The 20373-nt window shown below is 36.5% G+C and overlaps 1 protein-coding gene across 1 annotated transcript; it reads left to right on the forward strand.

Annotated features, from left to right (window-relative positions):
* The first annotated feature begins 1075 nt into the window (after window positions 1–1075).
* LOC110451432 lies at window positions 1076–20373 on the forward strand. Its single transcript, XM_021499448.1, has 6 exons — window positions 1076–1465; window positions 15215–15355; window positions 16078–16446; window positions 18929–19119; window positions 19716–19901; window positions 20230–20373. Exons 1-6 carry the CDS (start codon window positions 1363–1365, stop codon window positions 20371–20373), a joined length of 1134 nt encoding a protein of 377 aa, XP_021355123.1. The 5' UTR covers window positions 1076–1362.

A 20373-nucleotide genomic window follows, 5' to 3' on the forward strand; every position in this document is an offset into this window, starting at 1 on the left:
ATTTGGGTCAGTGAAAATTAGTTGGGGCCAGCGTATTCTGAATTCTTTCTGGCCCGAAGGGCCTGTGACTTCAAAAGGGTTTTTTTGCAGACGGGATATGTTAAGACTTTGATACGTTGAATTTATCTATAAGACCACAATTCAACCTTGGCGGTGCTGCGTTCAGAGCCTATTTTGTGATCTCTATCAAGGATTTAAATCTTGTGGATTTATGAAAAGAGCCGTTGTCATGAACTATAACAAGGCTTTAACACTGTTTGAGAAAATAATAAAAACGTTATCTGTGAAGTATTTTGTTTGTTTTGCTTTTATATAAAGTAGTACCATGTGTCTTGGAATTTCAGAAACGTCAGAATAATTCCACATGTGATAATACATTTTGTTTGGGGTTTAATGTCCTCGTAACAACGAGGGTCATATGAGGTGGGGTACCTAGACACCGGCTGAAACAGAAAGAAGGTGGAAAGGAAATAAGACAGGAAAGGAGCCCCACATCAGTCGGCTTTTAAGATCATGCAGCGGGATACAGCAGGCATGTTCTTACCCGAACCTGCACGGGTTGTGATAATAATGATATAATGATATTATAAAATGTCCACTGACTGAAGGGTATTCAACGGACGAGATAACTCTACAACGAGAAATGCTAGACCGCGGTTTACCTTCCGCTCTCGAATGATGAATGAACAATCTTTATATAACAACGGCAATTTCCAACCTTCTGTTGTGTTTTCTCACGTTCAAACGATGAATCATAGGTAAACAATATTAAATATCTAAGAATTTGCTTTTAAGACACTGCTTCGGGTAAGAGTTAACAAGCAATCATTATATTAAAGTTGTCGAGTATCAGTATTAATATTTTCCTGTACAATCATTGCGCTTTATCTTTCTGCAAAGAAAACATTTGAGGCGATAACGACTCGTACTGTTACTAATTGGTAATAAGAGCCAAATCCATAAATCGACAGAATAACATTAAGATGTTTCCGTACAATTTATGTCTGGATTACCGCGTCACTATACGAGGTCGATACTCGGCTACATAGGGATGACACCGTCGGTATTTGTTGATCAGTGCCGATGTCTGATGCTGTCCTCTTACATAGCTCCACGTTAATGTCCTACATGGCATTTGTACTTTTGTAAATGTGTGCTTAATTATAGACGATTGCGATCTGAACTTCATTTAGTTATCGTTATGTAGCCATGTATTTCTGATATTTCTCTGGAGTACTAGCTCTATTGCTGCACTGACTGGCTCAATGGAGGGTATTTGAAGGTTGTCAACTTGATGTATTTTACAATGCGGTTGGATATGAGCACCATAGAACAACACTGACTTATTCCGGGACTATAAAAATGGCACTTCCATGGCAAGGTTTATTCATTGTAGCCATTGGATCAGTGTTAATGAGTATTTCTACAGTAACCGGACTAGATGAAACGATCCTTTTGAAGCTTGGTACGTATGAAGCTTATTTATCACTGTATTGTCTCGTGCGCTTGTTCAAACATACACTAAACACCATTTGTGGTAGAGTTTCTTAACAGTCTTTCTTTTATTCATTTATTTGATCTTTTACTTATTTTGTTTTGTGGCACGCAAGGACACTATAATACCAGAAACAAAGGAAAGACAATAAGAAACGGAAATACTTTATACGGATGCACAACCAGTAGTTCCAGAAGGGAAAGGCTTCCGTATAAATGAGTCGCGTTCGTCATAATATTTACGGGTCGGGGAAAGAAGTTGTTAGGTCATCGGCGATCGAAAAATCAAGAACAAGTCTTGCAGTCGGACTTTATGTCGTTATCAAATTCATTTTAAAAAAAACAACAAGAGAATACCGAGATGTCAACAACATTATCATTCGATAAAACTAGCAGCTAATATGAGCAAAGCTAACTCTTATTGAAAAAGTACAAGGGGGAAAAAACCAAAGGTTATAGAAGGGTAAGCGTTTACTGTTTCATCGGCGACACTTACATTGAAAATCTAGGACAAGTTCAAGTAATGTCACGTCCTCACACCGATAATTTGTGTGTTGTAAGCCGTATTATTCGAAAGCGATTGGGTGCCGAATTAACAGCGGCATGTGAACACCATACATAGGGAAAGCAGGGGTATTACTATCAGTTAAGAGAAAGCTTGACTTATAACGTGACGGCTGCCGTGATATTCATTAAACGTAGACCAACAAAAACACTCCGTTAATGAACCATAGCTGAATCTTCCATATGTCATTTGAACTTGGTAAAATACGATATTATGGTTATTTATACAAAATGTTTGCATTGCACTGGGATATTGGTGAGATATATTAATAAGTCAGTCAGTGCAGTTTCTTTGTTATACAAATGTAGGAGAGACAACAAGTACACTTTTCACTGATAAGTGACAAGACACATATTTATATATATATCGATTTATAGAATGGTTCTGACATAATATTTAAATATCAATCAGTCCAAAGTATTTTGTATTCCAATCTCCAAACGCAAGTAATAAGTAAAAGCAAACATCACCTTACCAGTGGCACTAGGTAATAGATAAATCAAGATGGCTAAATGCTTTATTCTGATGAATTATTTATCATCGTTATCAAAATGTTAGTCAAGATATGGCTTAATCAGCAGAGATATGGCAATTCGGAACAAAGTGTCTGTAGTAGAGACGCATATAGCTAGACAAAACAGGATATCCTAATGTGGTTTTTTTTTGTTAAGGGTTTAACGTGCTTAATGTCCCCATAGTAAAATGCACAAAGGAAATCCCCCGATACTACCGGAGAAGCAAATAAGTCGCTTCATAGGTACATGCAGTGGAATAGAGCAGGTCTTTTCTTCCAAAAAACATCGACGAAGTCAGGATACACTTTTGGGTAGAGACATCCTTTGGAATTACAATATGTGGTCATTTTATGGTAGTGACATGTTAAATTAGATAGAACAGAATATTTCTATGCAGTAAAAACATATAAAATATTGTTATTGATATCATTTGGTGGATGTTAAACGTAAGTCAGAGTCATATGAAGACTGGCGCCCACCGACGAAAAAAAGAGACAATATGAAAGAGTGAATAGAAAAGAGTGTTGCAATGGGGACAGCAGTTCATTTTGGTTCACTTTTCCGTCTTAGAGGACATAGTCGCCGCTTACTCTACTCATGCAGCAGTATACGGCAGGTCTATACTTTGTTTCTCAAATGTCCCTGAAAAGAGAAGGGAATGTATGCTTGGGTCATATTCGGTGGGAAAATAGCAGGCAAATTATTTTCCTGAACCTACAGGACTTAGTATTGTTGAATCCCCTCCCAATCTATTGGCATGCATGACGTCTGGTATGTACAAAATACCTTAATTATATTTAATTATTCATGGAATTGACGCGTTAACTTTGGCTTGTTGTTAAATTGACAATATTTACAATTGTTAACGATCTATTTCGTCACACCACGATAACATTTATAAATAAATGATGCGGATCTTCAGCACTGTTAGCTTGTATGCTGTACAGTTGATACAGTCTGATCGATATTGGTATCGACGACACAATGTAGGTAATATGCTTCAAAAACTTGCGACTGATTGAGAAAATGAACAGGCAAATGCATTTGGGAATTATGTTTACCAAACATAGCAACAACAACAATGACACAACCGTAACAGCTATAACCCGAAGTGATCAATGAAATGGATTCTTTATAATTCAATACTTGTTAAGTCCTTGTGCATTGAACATTAGTCTGCACTGATCAAAAATCGTTTTCTACCTCAACGTCTCACTGATTGTTTGCAGATATTGAATATTCTCCAGTGACCATTATTACCGACACTTCATGATAATGATCATGAACGTGAGGTGGTCACTAAGTGTTCCGAAAGTGTGTCACAGTACAGTAATTTTCTTTAAAAAGATATATCGACATTTTATAATTTCATTTAGGAACCTGGTAGGGAAAACAAACTGGCTAATGTAGGAATATTATTTCAACACTTTCAAGAAATGTACATTTAACATTAAGATGTTTATGACCTTAGCTGTTAATAGGACGTTAAACAAAATCAAACAAACAAACAAATTGTTAAATATCGCTGGTTTTATAAAACCTGTACATTTTGCACAGTAAGGGTCTGCTTGAAGTTAAACCTACGGTAGAAGTCATCTTAGATAACTTCCATCGAATTTATATGCAATTCACTTCAGAAAACGTTACAATTACTATTACATCACCATTACGCTATGCATATTTCTCCAATCTTCATTTGGCAGGAGCATACACTCGAATGCCATATATTGTCCTTGTCATAGGTTTAATGAACGAATATGGTACCATTACCTCCCGTGTATGTACTATCATGATCGTTGAATATCGACGTCATTAGCGAAAATTGACATTGAAGCTTTGAGCTTTGAAGTAAGACATTTGTATATCCATGGGGCATGATTACGATTAAAACAATGTTAGGCATAATAAATTTCTTTGAAATACAAATGAGTAACGAGTTTATCACTGCTTTCCTATTTCCCTGAGGCTATTGTCTTTTCCCATTGGTATAATGTTTGACGACGTTTCAAACAATGTCATTTGTACAACCCCTTTGAACGTTTGCATTTCTTATTGAGATGGAACTTATGAACTCCGGTTCGTTTGTTTGGTTGATTGTTTCCAGTAAAATGAATAGATATTTTAATATCCACTTACAGACTGTGTTTTGTCGTAACCCTTATGACCTAGATAACGTAAAACTGATATGTTTCTTGTCTGCGACCGTTAACGACCTTTAATCTCTTCTTTGATTTTATCTCATACATAATGGAGGGAGTTGAATGATAAAGGTAACAGACAAACAATACAATGGACGTTTTATTTTTTCTATTCACTTTCGTCCATTTGAAACATTTGGTACGAATGCTGTGCTGTAAACAACGGTATACAAATATTAGGAGTATTAATAATACATAAAATTCAGACATTACAGACATGTTAACATAATAATATACTACATAATAGACTGGAACACCTATCGGAATGCTTAAAAGCAAAGACAAGTGTACAGTGAGGGGGAAAAATCAAACCTGGGAAGGAAGGGAAGGGGAATCGATGAACAGAGATGAGATGAGGGGGTAGGGGGTGGGGGCACTTTAGGGCGGAATTGGTAAACATATTACCTGTTCCTCTGACTGCCTGTAGTGCTTTATGGCAAAAGTATGTCGGTATATTCTGACACTTGAATTGACTTTTTCGTCACATTGAGGCTACGTGATGGTTTTCAGCGAGTCGAGAAAAAGGTCATTTGCACTTTTTGCTTGGCAAAAATAAAATCGTGTTGGAAAGTTCGCAAAATAAGTTTTCAATAACTATTTGTGTTCAGAACACACTTGCATTTATAACGGTATATAATCATTTGTCAGAATGCATAATTTAACAACGAAACGTATATTAAAATGATATTGATAAGGAAAGAAAAACGTAAAATTATAGCAATTTCTATGTTAAATATATTGTTTGTACATTTACTGGTAATCGATATTTCCTCCAAAGACGAAGTTGCTGCTCTCTGTTCTGTTTTGTGAGAGATGAACGTAACACACGCACACGGGTATGCGCACCTTTACAATTTAGTAATAGATACAGTAGCCCTAAAATGAATAACACTGCATCATATAGCTGTTTTGTACATCTTGGACTCGTAGGTGATGGTAGGCGCCATAACGATGGAATTCCAGCATGGTCAAAATTACTATTGAAACAGAAGGGGAGGTACGTAAAACCCGTTTTTTATTCATTTAAAACGCGTTCTTGTTAATTTGAAGCTAAATATTAAGTTCAGTTTATATAATGAACCGTGTAACTACTAAAAAGGTTATAACAAACCTCGGAGACTACAATTTAGTTATACAATTTAGTAATAGTTGTAGTATGCTTAAAATAAATTACGCTACATTTTACATGAATTGCATACGAAACGAAAACACTAAATGGATACCTCCATGCACCAAGGGTTGTCCAAAAACAACACATATATTCATCTACCCTGTTTAAATGGCGTAAAAGGCGACTTATTTGGGATCTTGTATTTTTTCTCTTCTTTCTTAACAATTTTCTTCTTCCTAATGTCTCCCTTGACAATGCCTCACTTCTGGCCTTTAGTTGAGCGCTCGCTCCTGTGAGAAAGTTTTGGGTGCTGTCCCCTGGCCGAGACATACCAGAGAGAAAAATGGTAGTTTCTACTCCTGCTTAACGCTCAGCAGTTTAGGAGCAGGACGACTGGTTCGCACATTGTCAGTATAATGTGACCAGGTGGGGTGTCTTCGGCAGTATGTTTCAGTGAGGTTGCACTATAAAGTCGGCATCAGTTCCGCGCTATCACAAGGAGACAAACATGAACACATCGTCCCAAAACACACACGCATACACTACACACATGTATCTTGCACACAGAGGAGGCCGTCCTTAAATAACCATAGCTGTTGATAGGACGTTAAACACTACTTAAACAAACCAACGCGGTTATGCCACTGTTAAACATTGCATACCTCAAGACCAACCAAACTTGTTTACTTAGAGTTAATATCATAGCACTGTTTTTGTTATTAATGAAAAAAGATAAGTGAAGACGGAAATACGCTGCAAGGAACAACCATTTTACGATTTCAAATGAGTTGAAATTCAATCTTGTTAGCTTTAACAGGGCCATAGGTTTTCTATGCGTGGATTCAAGGCATGTTAATTTTAATTATTTGTAGAATAACACTCAGCCACGATTTAACAATAAATAAAAATGTACATAGATATGGGTTACCTTTCAATTACTAAAGTTTACTGTGTAATCAATCTGACATGTGATCCACTTAAATGAAATGTAACTCGCTGTAACGAGCAAAACACTCTTTTGTAAATCATTGATATGACATTTATCTTTCAGATTTTCCTTCATTGGCGATTTATATTGATAATAAAAATAGAAATTAAAAATCATTATATACAACATTTATATAGCGCCCTGTGTATTTTGTAAAATTACTCTAAAGCGCTTTACGACGGCAAAATGTGAACAAAGGTAAGAGTTACATGGAATCTTGATAATGTTCCAGGAGAATAAGAACAGGTATTCCGGCAGGGTAAGCTTCATCGATGATACAAGCCATGTAAATCATAGTCGAACCCATGTAATGTCGCGTCCTCACATCGTGAACAAAACCACAAGGCACTCTAATGAGCACAGTAAAAAATATCAACCTTCATACCACACAAAGATATAGCATAGTTCTCTACAAGATCTTAATGGCGACCACAAAATGAATCCATAATGATTAATCTGCATCATTGGAAATCCTATCAGATTTTTCGTCATCAGTCGACATCTGTCAAGGAAGTCGATAAATGAATCAATAAAAACACTGAAACATTCGAGATGATTAATTGAATTGCAGAAGTACAGATACACATTTTGATTAAATTTGTAAAAAAAATTCTGGTTCAATATTATTTTCATTTGTGTGTGTAATGAACAGTTCAATATTATTTTCATTTGTGTGTGTAATGAACAGTTCAAGTACTTATCGGGGAAAATGTTATATATGAGATGACACCAATCCGAGAACTGAGGGTTAGAGTCATGCCAGCTGGGGCCGGTAATAATTACTTGACCTGATACATATACAGTTTTTAGCTCTTTTAATACGGCATTGGGACGCTTTCCACAGCCACTGAAAGAGAGTTAGCATGTGTGATGTAAATGAGCAAGTATATTTACTGTCGACTTATCTTAATAATGTGCTCAAATGTAGTGAACACAGTATTTACATAGGGCGTTAATGGGTTTAAATATTGAATGTCAGCTTTACAAAACAACTACAGAATCCCGACGTATCAACGAAACTGTAACGTTTACTCAGCTACAACAAATCTATTGCAAAATATCATCAAAAAATGCTTTACACGAAGACACATGGAAAGGTACAGGTGGATTAAACGAGGCATTTTAGAAGGGTTAGCGATCTCTGCTTCATCGGCGACACCTGCCATTTTAATCTAGGTCAAATTCAAAGCGAGAACCGTAGCATTTGCACCGAAAGTACAAGGACCTTCGACCTTCATAAATATTTTGGAGTTTTTATCAACTGGCGTTTTAAGTTATGAGACTGAATGAGTTATGTTAATTTAGGTTTCAAAGGCCGAAAGAAGTATAAATGATGTCCGAATAAAGAAGTCTAAGTGTATACGTAAAAGTCGATAAATCTCTAAGTCTAAAAGTCTGTAAGTGTAACGAAAATACAAACGCTCGCTCTTTTATACTCACTCTCAAGCACAACAACAAATCAAAACATCGTATGTCGGTCCTAGAATAAACAACCAATCGAATAACTGTAAATAAACATCGCGTTTATTTACCGAACTCGAACATTCATAAACTCCCGCTATTCGGTGATCGTAACTCTAAAACCGGAAATACGTAACAATTGTCACTCTCCGTACATGCGCACTCTTACAACAATGGCCGCCTCCATCACATTACAGAACACGCACCAAGACTCGTCGATAAGACGGTAACTACAGTTATAATACACGCAATTATCAAGGTTTATATGAACGGTTCAATTAATACATCAACAATACAACTATATATATCCTCCAAGCGACACAGCGCCCTTACTTTGTTCTAAAATAACACTTTACCATTACAACTCAACATTCCTTGTGGTATAACCTAAACACTCGTAAATCTGACATGATATCTAACTCAAAGTCTCTCTCTCTCTGCCATTGTCGACGACTCACACTATCGATAATAAATGTAATCATACAAAATATACAAGAATGATTTGTTGTTATTTCATTGAATAAGCAAGGTGCCATAGTGGTACATAAATATGTATAACATAAAACATGAGGGTCAACTTCTTTCAGGAGCTTTGAACCTTCAATGCGGATGCTTACTTTCAAATATTAACATTGTCGAAGAGCTAGATAAACATAGCAACTCATCACGTTCTTTGACTACAGTCAAATAAGAAACAACACATGTTGATGTTTTCATAACGCAAAATATTAGAGCCTTTCCGTCATTTTATGACTTTAATTATGTCGTCCCCTAAGGTCGATTTTTTTTATGGAAAATCACAAATTGACACTCAAACGCCTGCTGGAAAAGGAAACCAAATAAAAAGGGTGACTCTCCCGTTAAAACGGTGCTTCCGTACTTAACGAATAAGTTTGTTAGCAAGTGTTTTACATACACAATAGTTGCTTACAATCTGCATATCATTTCTACCTTTCTTTCTCAGCACAAAGATGATCGATTGTTTCACCTTTGTTGTTCTATTTGCCCAAGGCTTCTCATAGTATGGACAAAGTTCTCCCTTTCATATTTTGTTCATTGTAATATCAAAGTAATCACTTTTAGAATGTCCATTATTATGCAGATTGAACAAGCGTAGTCTTGTTTTACTTGAGTGATTGATTTTAATATTCTGACACGCACTTACATATTCTTTTCTAACGTTCATGTTCATATAGGTATCAAACATATCTATACATACACCTAACATTGATATTTCTATGCATTATAAATGTACAATATAAATGCATTTTTATGTTATATTTACTTCCATTCCAGTATGCACATAGTTATGAGACATTATATTAACAGTTACAAAAAAACAGCTATTCCGTTAAGAATTGTACCTGCTGCCTCCATTGCATGATCGGAAGAGGCGACTAAATTTGGGATCTTATCTTTATCGTTCGCCCCTGTGAGGGAGGCTTTGTGCTCTGTTCCTTGGCCGAGACATACCAGAGTCTGTAAAAATGATAGTGTCTACTCCTGCTTGAAGCTCGACAATTTAGGAATGGGACGACTGTTTCGCCCGTTGTCAGTATAATGTGACCGGGTGAGGTGTCTTGCAGGGTGTCTTCGGCAGTATGTTTCAGTGAGATGGCACTATACAGTCGGCATCAGTTCCGCGCTATCAAAAGGAGACAAACACGAACATATCGCAGCCTCCCAAAACACACGCATACACTACACACATGCATCTTGCACACAGGGTCTTTAAATGACATAGCTGTTGATAGGACGCTAAAAAATACTAAACCAAACCAAACCAAACCAATCCGTTATGAGAAGTTGGAATGGCGTTTAGATCATTTTTTTGAAATGGCAAATATTCAATTTTTCTCCAGATTTTATTATAAAATTTACAACGAAAGTATTTTTAGGTCACCTGAGACAGTCTCAAGTGACCTATTGCGATCGCCTTTTGTCCGTCGTGCGTCCGGAAACAATTTACATTTTCGACTTCTTCTCCAAAACCCCTGAACCAATTTCAATGAAATTTTGCAGGAACCTTCCATGGACAAAGGTCAACAAAAATAGTGGCCGGTTTAGTCCCAAGCTCCCAGGGGCCTGAGGGGCGGGGCCAAAAATGGTCAAATTGACTAAAATTTCAAAAATCTTCTTCTCAAGACCAAGATATGGTAGAATCAAATACTCTTCATATATGGAAGGGTCTTAAGGTGCTCTTCTCAAGACCCAGATAAAGGTAGAATCAAATTCTCATCATAGATTGAAGGGTCTTAAGGTGCTTTACCAAAATTGTGAATTTCTTGACCCTGGGGTCTCACGTTTTCCCCTGGGGTGGGAGTAAACTTTACTATAGTTTATATAGGGAAATCACATTTTGGAACAACATTTGTTTAATTTCCATTGGAAGGAATTCAATTTGGGTTAGCATTATCAGGTAGCAGTTTGATAATAAGCACATATCAGCCCTGACTGACCCCCAGGGGCTGATGGGTGGGGCCAAAAAGGGTCGAATTTACTGAAATTTCAAAAATCTTCTTCTCAAGACCCAGATATGGGTAGAATCAAATACTCTTCATAGATTGAAGGGTCTTANTTTGAAAATTTTGAGCCAGCCCTACCCACAAGGGCTTTAGGGTGGGGCTCAAAGGAGTCAGTGTGCTAAAATTTCTTCATTTTCCTTGTTTAGAATCAGAGGTGCTAGTTTCAAATACTTTTTAGTCTGAAATCTGTATGCTAGATATTGTATAAGGTGGTTTTATTGTTTTTTGTCACTTTGATAATATTTCTGTTCATGTTAAAAACAAAATCAACTCTCTGTATAAATATATCAGGTCACCATTAAGGCCCATGGGCCTCTTGTTTATTAATGACGTTCGCAATCATTTACAATCTGTAGAGGTTTATTTTCAGTCGCTGAATTTTGTCTGAAAATCGAATCGATTGAAACAGGTCTACAGTAATAAATATGAGTTTCAATACATTCTGAACGACGTGTTTATGTATATACAAATGTTAATGTGTATTCATGCTTTAGTTCGCATTGTCTAACTTTATCACTAGAATTTAAATAATATATCAAATATTTATAGAAACAGTATATGTACATTACCAGTCACATTGCACTACATATGAACATTGCCATTGTTCAACACACGGATCAATAGTGTCATTGTCATTATACAGGAGTAAATTTCTCTCAAGAGAGAGAAAGCAAATGGTGAATAAAATATATCAAGGTAGTTTATTTCATGAAGCACCATCAGCGGTATACTAACTTGATTCGCTTGAAAACATCACTGCTGCAATAATTAGACCTTCATCAAAAGAAGTAAAACGTATATTGTTTTTTGAATTTACGGAATGGCAATTCAATCGACAAGCAAAGATGTACAAGGGTCCGATCTGTGGACCCCTTGTATCGCTTTAGAACTGGTCAATACCAGATGGGTTCCAGTGAAATATTGCTTTAAAACAGTTCTTCCCTCTACTCCTCTACATATCGCGAATGATTTGGTATGCAAATGCTTGCATCAATATTATGATTTCCTTGATAACGGACAAACTTGCAACGCATGGTTAAGTTTAAAGGTCAACACGACATTATCCTCATTTTTGCTAACCATTCATTTATAAATACAGTTTATCTGAAATAGTGTCCTTCTATCGGCAGACACAAGTTTGTTAGGTGACGTTATTCGGTCGGATCGAACGCTCGTTCACCTTGATGCGCGCTCGTCAGTTAAGTAGTCAGCAGGTACATCATGCTTGTGATGTAATTTTATGAAACGTATTCTCTTGCTCACAAGATCTGTTTATACTTTACTAATGACATCATGAGTATTGATTGGATTGGCTCCAAGACTGTCAAACATCTATTACCAGGTAAACCAACCGTAACCGAACCGATTGTGTACATGTATAAAGAAGAAAACATCAGTGAGAATAAAAGCGATACGCCAAAATTGTTTATTGTGATTGTTCGTTGTTAATTGAAATTAAACTTATTATGTTATTGATGCAGGCCGGGTGTATTGCACACACGTTTTACGTAATTATCTTTCCTCCTTCAATTCAAACAAATATCAAACCAGTAATACTAAGTAAAACGAGTTCAGCTTGAACCATATTTCGCTTGTTTCAATAAACTCAACTATGACTACATACGATTGTGACATGTCAATGTTAACGGTGATGAAGACGTGTACGCTTTGTCTGAGTTTGTAGGTGACCTAAAACAAGACTTCCTGGAATTTTGACGAGGGACGTTCTGACAGGGGCCACTAGTTTTGCGGAAAACGCTTTTCCTGCCGGAACACGTCGGTTTACTTTCTGTATAAGATCTATGCATTTATGAACTATGATATTAATCCCTTTTGCTGTCGATGTGGTAACTCTATTTCTAATAAACTTAACCTTATTGTAGTCGATCATTACTTACTCGATTTGAGAGTATATAATTCGTTTTGACAAATAGTTACGCCACTGAACTGGCAAGTTAACCATTAGACAATTTGATAACGCCGTTCAACAACATCTACGTAAGGTAGCAGTGTACAGTAGCGTACGGTGGCCATGGGTGATATTTTTGTACAATGAGTAACCATGAGTAACCCCTGTAATATAACATGTATCAAATTTTAAAAACAAAAAATCAGCTCTAAAATGGGCATATACATGTTGAATTGGACTATGTGGGCTTCAAATTTTAAAAAAAATCGTATTTTGGCTTGAGACTAAATTTTTGGCTATTTACAAACCTGTCTACACAACAAAAGCTAGCTTTTCATGTAGTCTATTCTTGTACTCAGCACATGTGTAAATATTGTAAAAATATTGCAAAAAGTCTAGTTGAACGACCAATGCTAAAACGTGAGTATTTCTGTTACCGAGTAGGTGATATTTAATTTAAGACAGGTTTTAAGAAAAAAAATACCACTTGCGTTGGTCAAATTTTGGGTTAAAAATCATGATTTTAAAAACGCGCTCTAGCATACACATTGCGTGTGTTCATAGATCAATGGATATTACTATGAAACCCTTATCCGATTGTCATGGTCGACTGGCGTTACCAGATAGCTCATGTGGATGTATTCGAGCTTAATTACATTTGTGTAATCAATAGTAGTTTTGAACAATAGCTAAAAAAATCGACTGATACTGGTCACGAATTAACGGGACGATACGTTTTGTGCGAAACGTAACCTATATATAATATATTTATGTAAATATAATTTACCCAAGTTACCAACGTAGATCTTTGGTTACCTAAATACCTTCCTAGACTTCACTAGATATCATGACGTGTGTCACACTTAGTAGCAGAAACGTTTATCTGTTGCCATGTTCGATTGGCTTGAGGCGTACAGAGTGCCTGAACATATATCTATGGGGAGGAATTAAACTAGGACCTTGCTTATGAATGAACTAGAAAACACATTCAATATTCGACAAGGCACATCACAAAGGACGCCGCATGTGGAGTAGATAAAAAGTTCACTCATACGCAGTATAGTTAGTTTCATGATGTGTGTTTTTGTCTCCTTTGTTCATGATTTTATCTTATTGATTGTATCTTCTTTTATGTTTTGATGTAACGACTCCATAGTATGTTTTTTGCTTTTTGTGTGATCATCAGCATTATTTCATTTTTTAAGTTATGTAATATTTTGACTTTCTATGACGACGTTTCGATCGGAGGTAAGCAACCAACATAACCCGTCTCCTGCATACACACACGCAAGCACGCATACACTACACACATGGAGACACGTCGTTAAATTACATTAGCTGTTTATAAGGACGTTAATTAAAATTAAACTAAACCAAAACCAATCATGATGATATTATGGTAATTTTGCCCCCTGTGTGAAGGCACTGTGGTACCTAGTCCCTATGTATTTAAGTTATGTAATATTTTGTTTTAATGTATTGTCGTTCTGTGTATTTTGTCCTTTTGGTTTTGCTTGTGAGTTGATGCTATGGTTTATTTTGTCCTTGTGTGTTGATGTTGTGGTACAGATTTTTGTGTATTTTAGTATTATTGTGTGTGTGACGCTGTTATGTACTTGATATTTTCTTTATTTTACCTAGCTCTTGCTGGAATTTTTATTCTTTCTAGCTTAAATCTCAGGATTATGGAAACCAACTATGTTCCCCGACCAACTATGTTCCCCGAGAACTACTAACAGAGCTATCAGTATTGATGTTTTTTTCCTACGGTATTACCTCGACTCATATTTATTCTATAAGCAGTATAAACCTTCTCGTTGATTCCATGTTGCATTTGACATACGAACACCCCTAATATTATTAATATTTCTCTCATGTCCGTATGTGTAAGATAGAGCTGTCTAGGGTACAAAAGGGGTTACAGCTGTAACATATTTCTATCTTACACCAAATTTCACGGGACGTAACGTCAAAATGGCCCAACAGTGACTTGATTTCACGAATTTGGAAAACGCCGGTGCCGCAATGCGAAAAAGGCGACGTGATAAAATTAAATCCTTTAAGATATTTGACAGTACAAATTATGCTTAATCTCTCTGACATATTCGTTTTCGTTACAAGCGCTCAGGCGAAAATTGATATTTTCAATATGGTCCCAGTCCAAACGCATTTTCATGGTTTCTGAGGTTAATCTGGTAGTTGGAATGAAAGAAATATACTCCTTCATGCAAAGGGGCGTGGAATAGGGAACTTTCACCAGAGGGTTTTTCGGATTTGTAAAAAAAAAACACCGAGGGTTCTGCTGCATTTAAAAATCCCGAGGTCAAAATTTACCTATTCTAAACATATTAGCATGAAGGAATCTAATAATATTTCAGAAGGTGATTTTCTTTCAATTCATATTTGTTTTATTGACAATTTGTATTACTTGATTGCTTACCTGTTTAGGTGTTGTAAGTGGGCCGTGTGAAGGTTCCTGTGACAATGAGACGACCATCAAGAGCGTGTCAGGAATAAGTAACATCATATCAGCCAAGGTTACCTGGGCATACGTTGACGTATCAGAAACTTACCTCGTCTTAACTACCGGTATATTGATCTGTTTTTTTTTCTTACCACACCAATGACGCCATTATGGCAGAGAAAAAAAATAATTTATACAAAAATGTATAGCGAAAACGAAAAAAACACACTGAAGATTGAGGCTGACTCGGCTCATCAAACCTGTTTATGGTGTTGCATTGTAATACGCCATAACAGCCTCATATAGCTATAAATCGAACCATTCTCTATTCTTATTTCTTTTAACATTTGAAATTTGAGACGCAGACGAACATGTGACCTTTTCACGTGATATATCGCATATCAGTACCCAGTGACTCAAGTATTCAAACTCGCTTCTGCCACAATACCAGTTTTCCAATATTGCTAATGATTTAGCAAACTAAAATTTATGAGGTCGTTCCAAAACTTTTCACGTGTTCAAGAACATATAGCTGGAGAATAAACTAAAGTCAATTCTATTCATTATGCATATATTAAAACCGTTAAAACATCTAAAATATATACAATATACTACTAAGACGTTTAAACTTGTGTCCTATTGTTTAATCTCCTTTTGATTATTTTTAGGTTGATTTGCTTCCTATAGGAAGACTTTTGCCTTGCTGAAATATTGAAAGATTGTTTGAGTTTCTTCAAAATGATACGAACGATGTCTTACTGTTTTTTCGTGAGGCGTTGTCACTAAGATTGTAATGTGTTGACAAACCTCTGTAACTTGTTATTTTCTCTGTTTTTCTTTTTGTTAGTGAAGGATATGCGTGACAATGATATTGACATGGTTTTGCTGTTGGCGGATGTCGACTATAAACTTAACTTCTCATTGCTGCCATACAACAATACTCCGATTCTGCAGTGGGTTGCTCCAAACAATACCGAAGAAAACGAAAGCGACAACGTTTCCCTCGATCATTGCGGTTCGAGTTCAACATACAAATCTCTGAACAGGAGACATGACACTATTGACATGTGTCGAGGAGACAAACAGCCTGATGTTCAGTATAACAATGAAAACGTCCGTCACCAGTACCGCGCAACCGGAAATGCTTTGGTGGACATTGTTGCATCGCTCGCAGCTCATCTGATGTGGACATCGACGTTCGTGCTAACGGACAAAGGTAGCATAACTTACACCCAATACATAGGTTTGGTTGAAACTGTAATTTCTGTTTTCAACAGGACGTCTATGCGGTTGCATTTTTCTTGTTCTTTGCTATACAATTGATATTGATATACCTGATATTATTAAACGATTTTAATTAGAAACGTGTGTTTACTGTTTCCACCATATTCATCTTCATGCTTTATCTGCACAATACAAAGGTTGAATCCATGGCATAGTCCTTATCTTTATAAAGCTTTAAGACGTCACAGTTAAAGGTGCTGGGCGGTGCATTTTTTTCTCTCATGGTAGAAATGGTTAGAAACTCAACCAGTCATTTCTTTCCTTATTTGGCATGAAGACAATAAAAAAACTCATTATTGATTTACGTAACATGAGTTCATTGCAATTTTTAGTCCAGGCATATATCATAAGATAAATTAAAAACAGATACAGATAGCAAATACCTTTTTGTTAAAGCTTTCTATCGAATAATTTCCTCCTTGTGCACTGACTGTCTCATTTGTCGTTTATGGGTTGTCAACATTTTTGACAGGTTGTCAACTGCAGAAAATGTCATAATTGTCATTTGTTTGACGCCAAGGGATTCTTGCATGATATCATGTTTAAGGTTATTACAAACGTAACATCAATTTAAAAGCATTCATAAACGTACAGTTTGTAAAGAACATGCAACGTTTCTGTGATTCAAAAAACACAATTATATGGTATAATATTACACAATAACATTGCATAAGTCCAGTGTTTTATTTTTCCTAGAAGAACACGTTACATGAGTTTATTACAGCATGGCCCAAGTGCAGAATTTTGAGTACACTCAGACTACAAAATTTAACTGTGGATTTTAAACAAGAGGCCCATGGGTCTTAACGGTCACTTGATATATTGATACAGAAAGTTGATTTTGATTTATCATGAACAAAAATATTATTCAAAGTGACAAAAAAAAAATAAAACCACCTTATTCAATATCTGGCTTACAAATTTAAGACTAAAAAGTATTTGAAACTAGCACCTCTGATTCTAAACAAGGAAAATGAAGACATTTTAGCACACTGACGCCTTTGGGCCCCACCCTCCAGCCCTTGTGGGTAGGGCTGGCTTAAAATTTTCAAAGTATCAAACAGTCAACTCAGGGTTATAATTCCAATCAAGTTATTAACATGTAATATTCAAAGTATCATTTGCCATTATAAACCATAATAAATCCCCCGCTCCTTCCCCAGGGGGTAAACGTGAGACCTAGGGTCATAAACAAGACCATCTATGAAGAGTGTTTGATTTGAGAAGAAGATTTTTGAAATTTCAGTCAATTCAACCCCTTTTTGCCTCATCCATCAGCCCCGGGGGGTCAGTCAGGGCTGATATGTGCATACCATCAAACTGCTATCCAATACTGATAATGCTAACCTAAATTGAATTACTTCCGAAATTAAACAAATGGTGGTCCAAAATGGGATTTTCCTATATATTGGCCCCGTCCGCCCATCAGCCCCTGGGGGTCAGTCAGGGATTATATGTGCATACTATCAAACTGCTACCTTATACTGATAATGCTAACCTAAATTGAATTGCTTCCGATCGAAATTAAACAAATGTTGGTCCAAAATGTGATTTCCCTATATGAACTATAGTAAAGTTTACCCCCTCCCCAGGGTCAAGAAATTCACAATTTTAGTAAAGCACCTTTAGACCCTTCCATCTATGAAGAGTATTTGATTCTACCATATCTGGGTCTTCAGAAGAAGATTTTTGAAATTTTAGTCAATTTGACCCTTTTTGGCCCCGCCCCTCGGGCTCCTGGGGGTTGGGAACCAAACCGGCCTCTATTTTTGTTGACTTTTTGTCCATGGAAGGTTTTTGCAAAATTTCATTGAAATTGGTTTAGGGGTTTTGGAGAAGAAGTCAAAAATGTAAATTGTTTACGAACGACGACGGACAAAAGGCGATCGCAATAGGTCACTTGAGACTTTGTCTCAGGTTCGCCCCTGTGAGGAAGGCTTTGGGTTCTGTCCCCTGGCCGAGACATACCAAAGTCTTTAAAATTGGTAGTTTATACTCCTGCTTAACGCTCAGCAAATTAGGAGTGGGACGACTGGTTCGCCCGTTGTCAGTATAATGTGACCGGGTGGGGCGTCCTGCTGGGTGTCTTCGGCAGTATGTTTCAGTGAGGTAGCACTATAAAGTCGGCATCAGTTCCGCGCTATCACAAGGAGACAAACACGAACATATCGCAGCCTCCCAAAATACACACACATACACTACACGCATGCATCTTGCACACAGGGGAGGCCGTCCTTAAATGACCTTAGCTGTTAATAGGACGTTAAACAAAATCAAACAAAAAAAAAATTAAAAAAAATCGGGTGACCTAAAAACTATATAAACCACTTTCCTTTAATAATTATGGAAATATTAAGCAACCACTTGAACGAATTTATAAATTGATGACAATTATATCAATTTTGTTTTATAAGGGGCACATCTAGATGATCTTGTGCACGGTCTGTCTGCGGCTGGTGTGTCGATTGTTGACGGTATGATACCAGATATCCAGTCCCCTCAGTTTGAACAAGAATTCCTGTCTATGATGGATTATGCCATACGAGAAATGCCAAATATTACTTTAGTATGTAGCATGGAATGTGTCAGAACTATATTAAAAAGGGTGAGTTAACAAATTGGATACAAATATATTTTATTGTCAAGAGAGTTCATGAATATTTGAGGGTGTATTAAGGTCTAAGGTCTATGTAGGTAACCCTGATTTAGCTATGCATTTTCTCGCAAGTTATGTCACTCTATCTATAAAGACAACATTTAAAAAAAAAATATGAGAATATGAAGTAACGAGGAATCAATTCGTGAATGTATTGAAGCGATGCAAAAGTCTCGAGGGGGCAAGCAATCAGGTGGTCATTTCGTACATACATTTAGGACTTGTCAGTCGTGACTTTTTTACGACCTTTAAACATGTCATGATTGCAGATTGATTTGCATTCTCCTTGCCTAGCAAATTATTCTAAACAAAATTGTTTGAATAATACACTTATATATGAAAATATATATATTGGCAAATAATGGCCTATCGCGAATGTTTAGAGCAGGAGCTTCTCGCATTAAATCAAAGCGAGTGCAGTTAATTCATGTCTGTACGGTCCTGGCTCAACATCTGTAAGCCATATTGATAAAATGAAACTATCATGCTAGCCTTGTGTTCACTTGGATGATGTTACAGGTAAATTTCTCTCGTTTTCCTTCTAGCCTTTTTCTATAGCACGCTTGGAAGTCCACCGCTACGCTATGAGACACATGACTCGGTGGTTGATCGTTACGTTTGGTGACCATACTGCATCCGATCAGTTAACTAATCTAGGTACAAACCTGGACAACGTAGTGGTCATTGTCGTACCGGACAGTATAGTCAAGAAGTCTCTTTTCAACGGAGAAGTAAGTTTTGTATAGGGCTAACTAAAATAAAGAAACGCGAAACTTAACTTATCAACACAAACAAATGTAAATTTTCACCTGTTCCCATGAATATCATCACATCCGAAACTAATCACTTTGTATCCAAACCTTGGATTCAAAATTCCAAGGGCGGTCGAAGTAAAATCTAATTTTATAGAATAATTTCTCGTGGGTTTGCTTTTGAAATAAAACTGTGTTCTGTAATAATCCTCAGACAATGTATTCTTTATGCGGCATGACAATCACCACGAAAATGGCAAAAGTTAATTAAGATTTTTCCAAATAGATAAACACTTTATATTTTCAGAACATACAGACGTATATACAGAGTGTCCTGCGTGACATTGGGAGCAAGTATAATGTGTCTGAATATGGAGAAGGAAACAAAACGCTAAAGGCTCTGACAATGGAGGAATTCGTTTTGGTAAGCCGTTCCTTCAGTGCTCTTTAG

The sequence above is a fragment of the Mizuhopecten yessoensis genome, unplaced genomic scaffold (assembly GCF_002113885.1).
Source record: "Mizuhopecten yessoensis strain PY_sf001 unplaced genomic scaffold, ASM211388v2 scaffold6015, whole genome shotgun sequence".
Taxonomy (NCBI): domain Eukaryota; kingdom Metazoa; phylum Mollusca; class Bivalvia; order Pectinida; family Pectinidae; genus Mizuhopecten; species Mizuhopecten yessoensis.

What these genes read in the sequence shown, in the direction of transcription:
- LOC110451432 (XM_021499448.1), top strand. Translation starts at nt 1,363, where the DNA reads ATGGCACTTCCATGGCAAGGTTTATTCATTGTAGCCATTGGATCAGTG. An exon ending in TTACCTCGTCTTAACTACCG is followed by an intron (nt 15,356 to 16,077) that starts GTATATTGATCT and finishes TCTTTTTGTTAG; the next exon opens with TGAAGGATATGCGTGACAAT. An exon ending in GTTCGTGCTAACGGACAAAG is followed by an intron (nt 16,447 to 18,928) that starts GTAGCATAACTT and finishes TTGTTTTATAAG; the next exon opens with GGGCACATCTAGATGATCTT.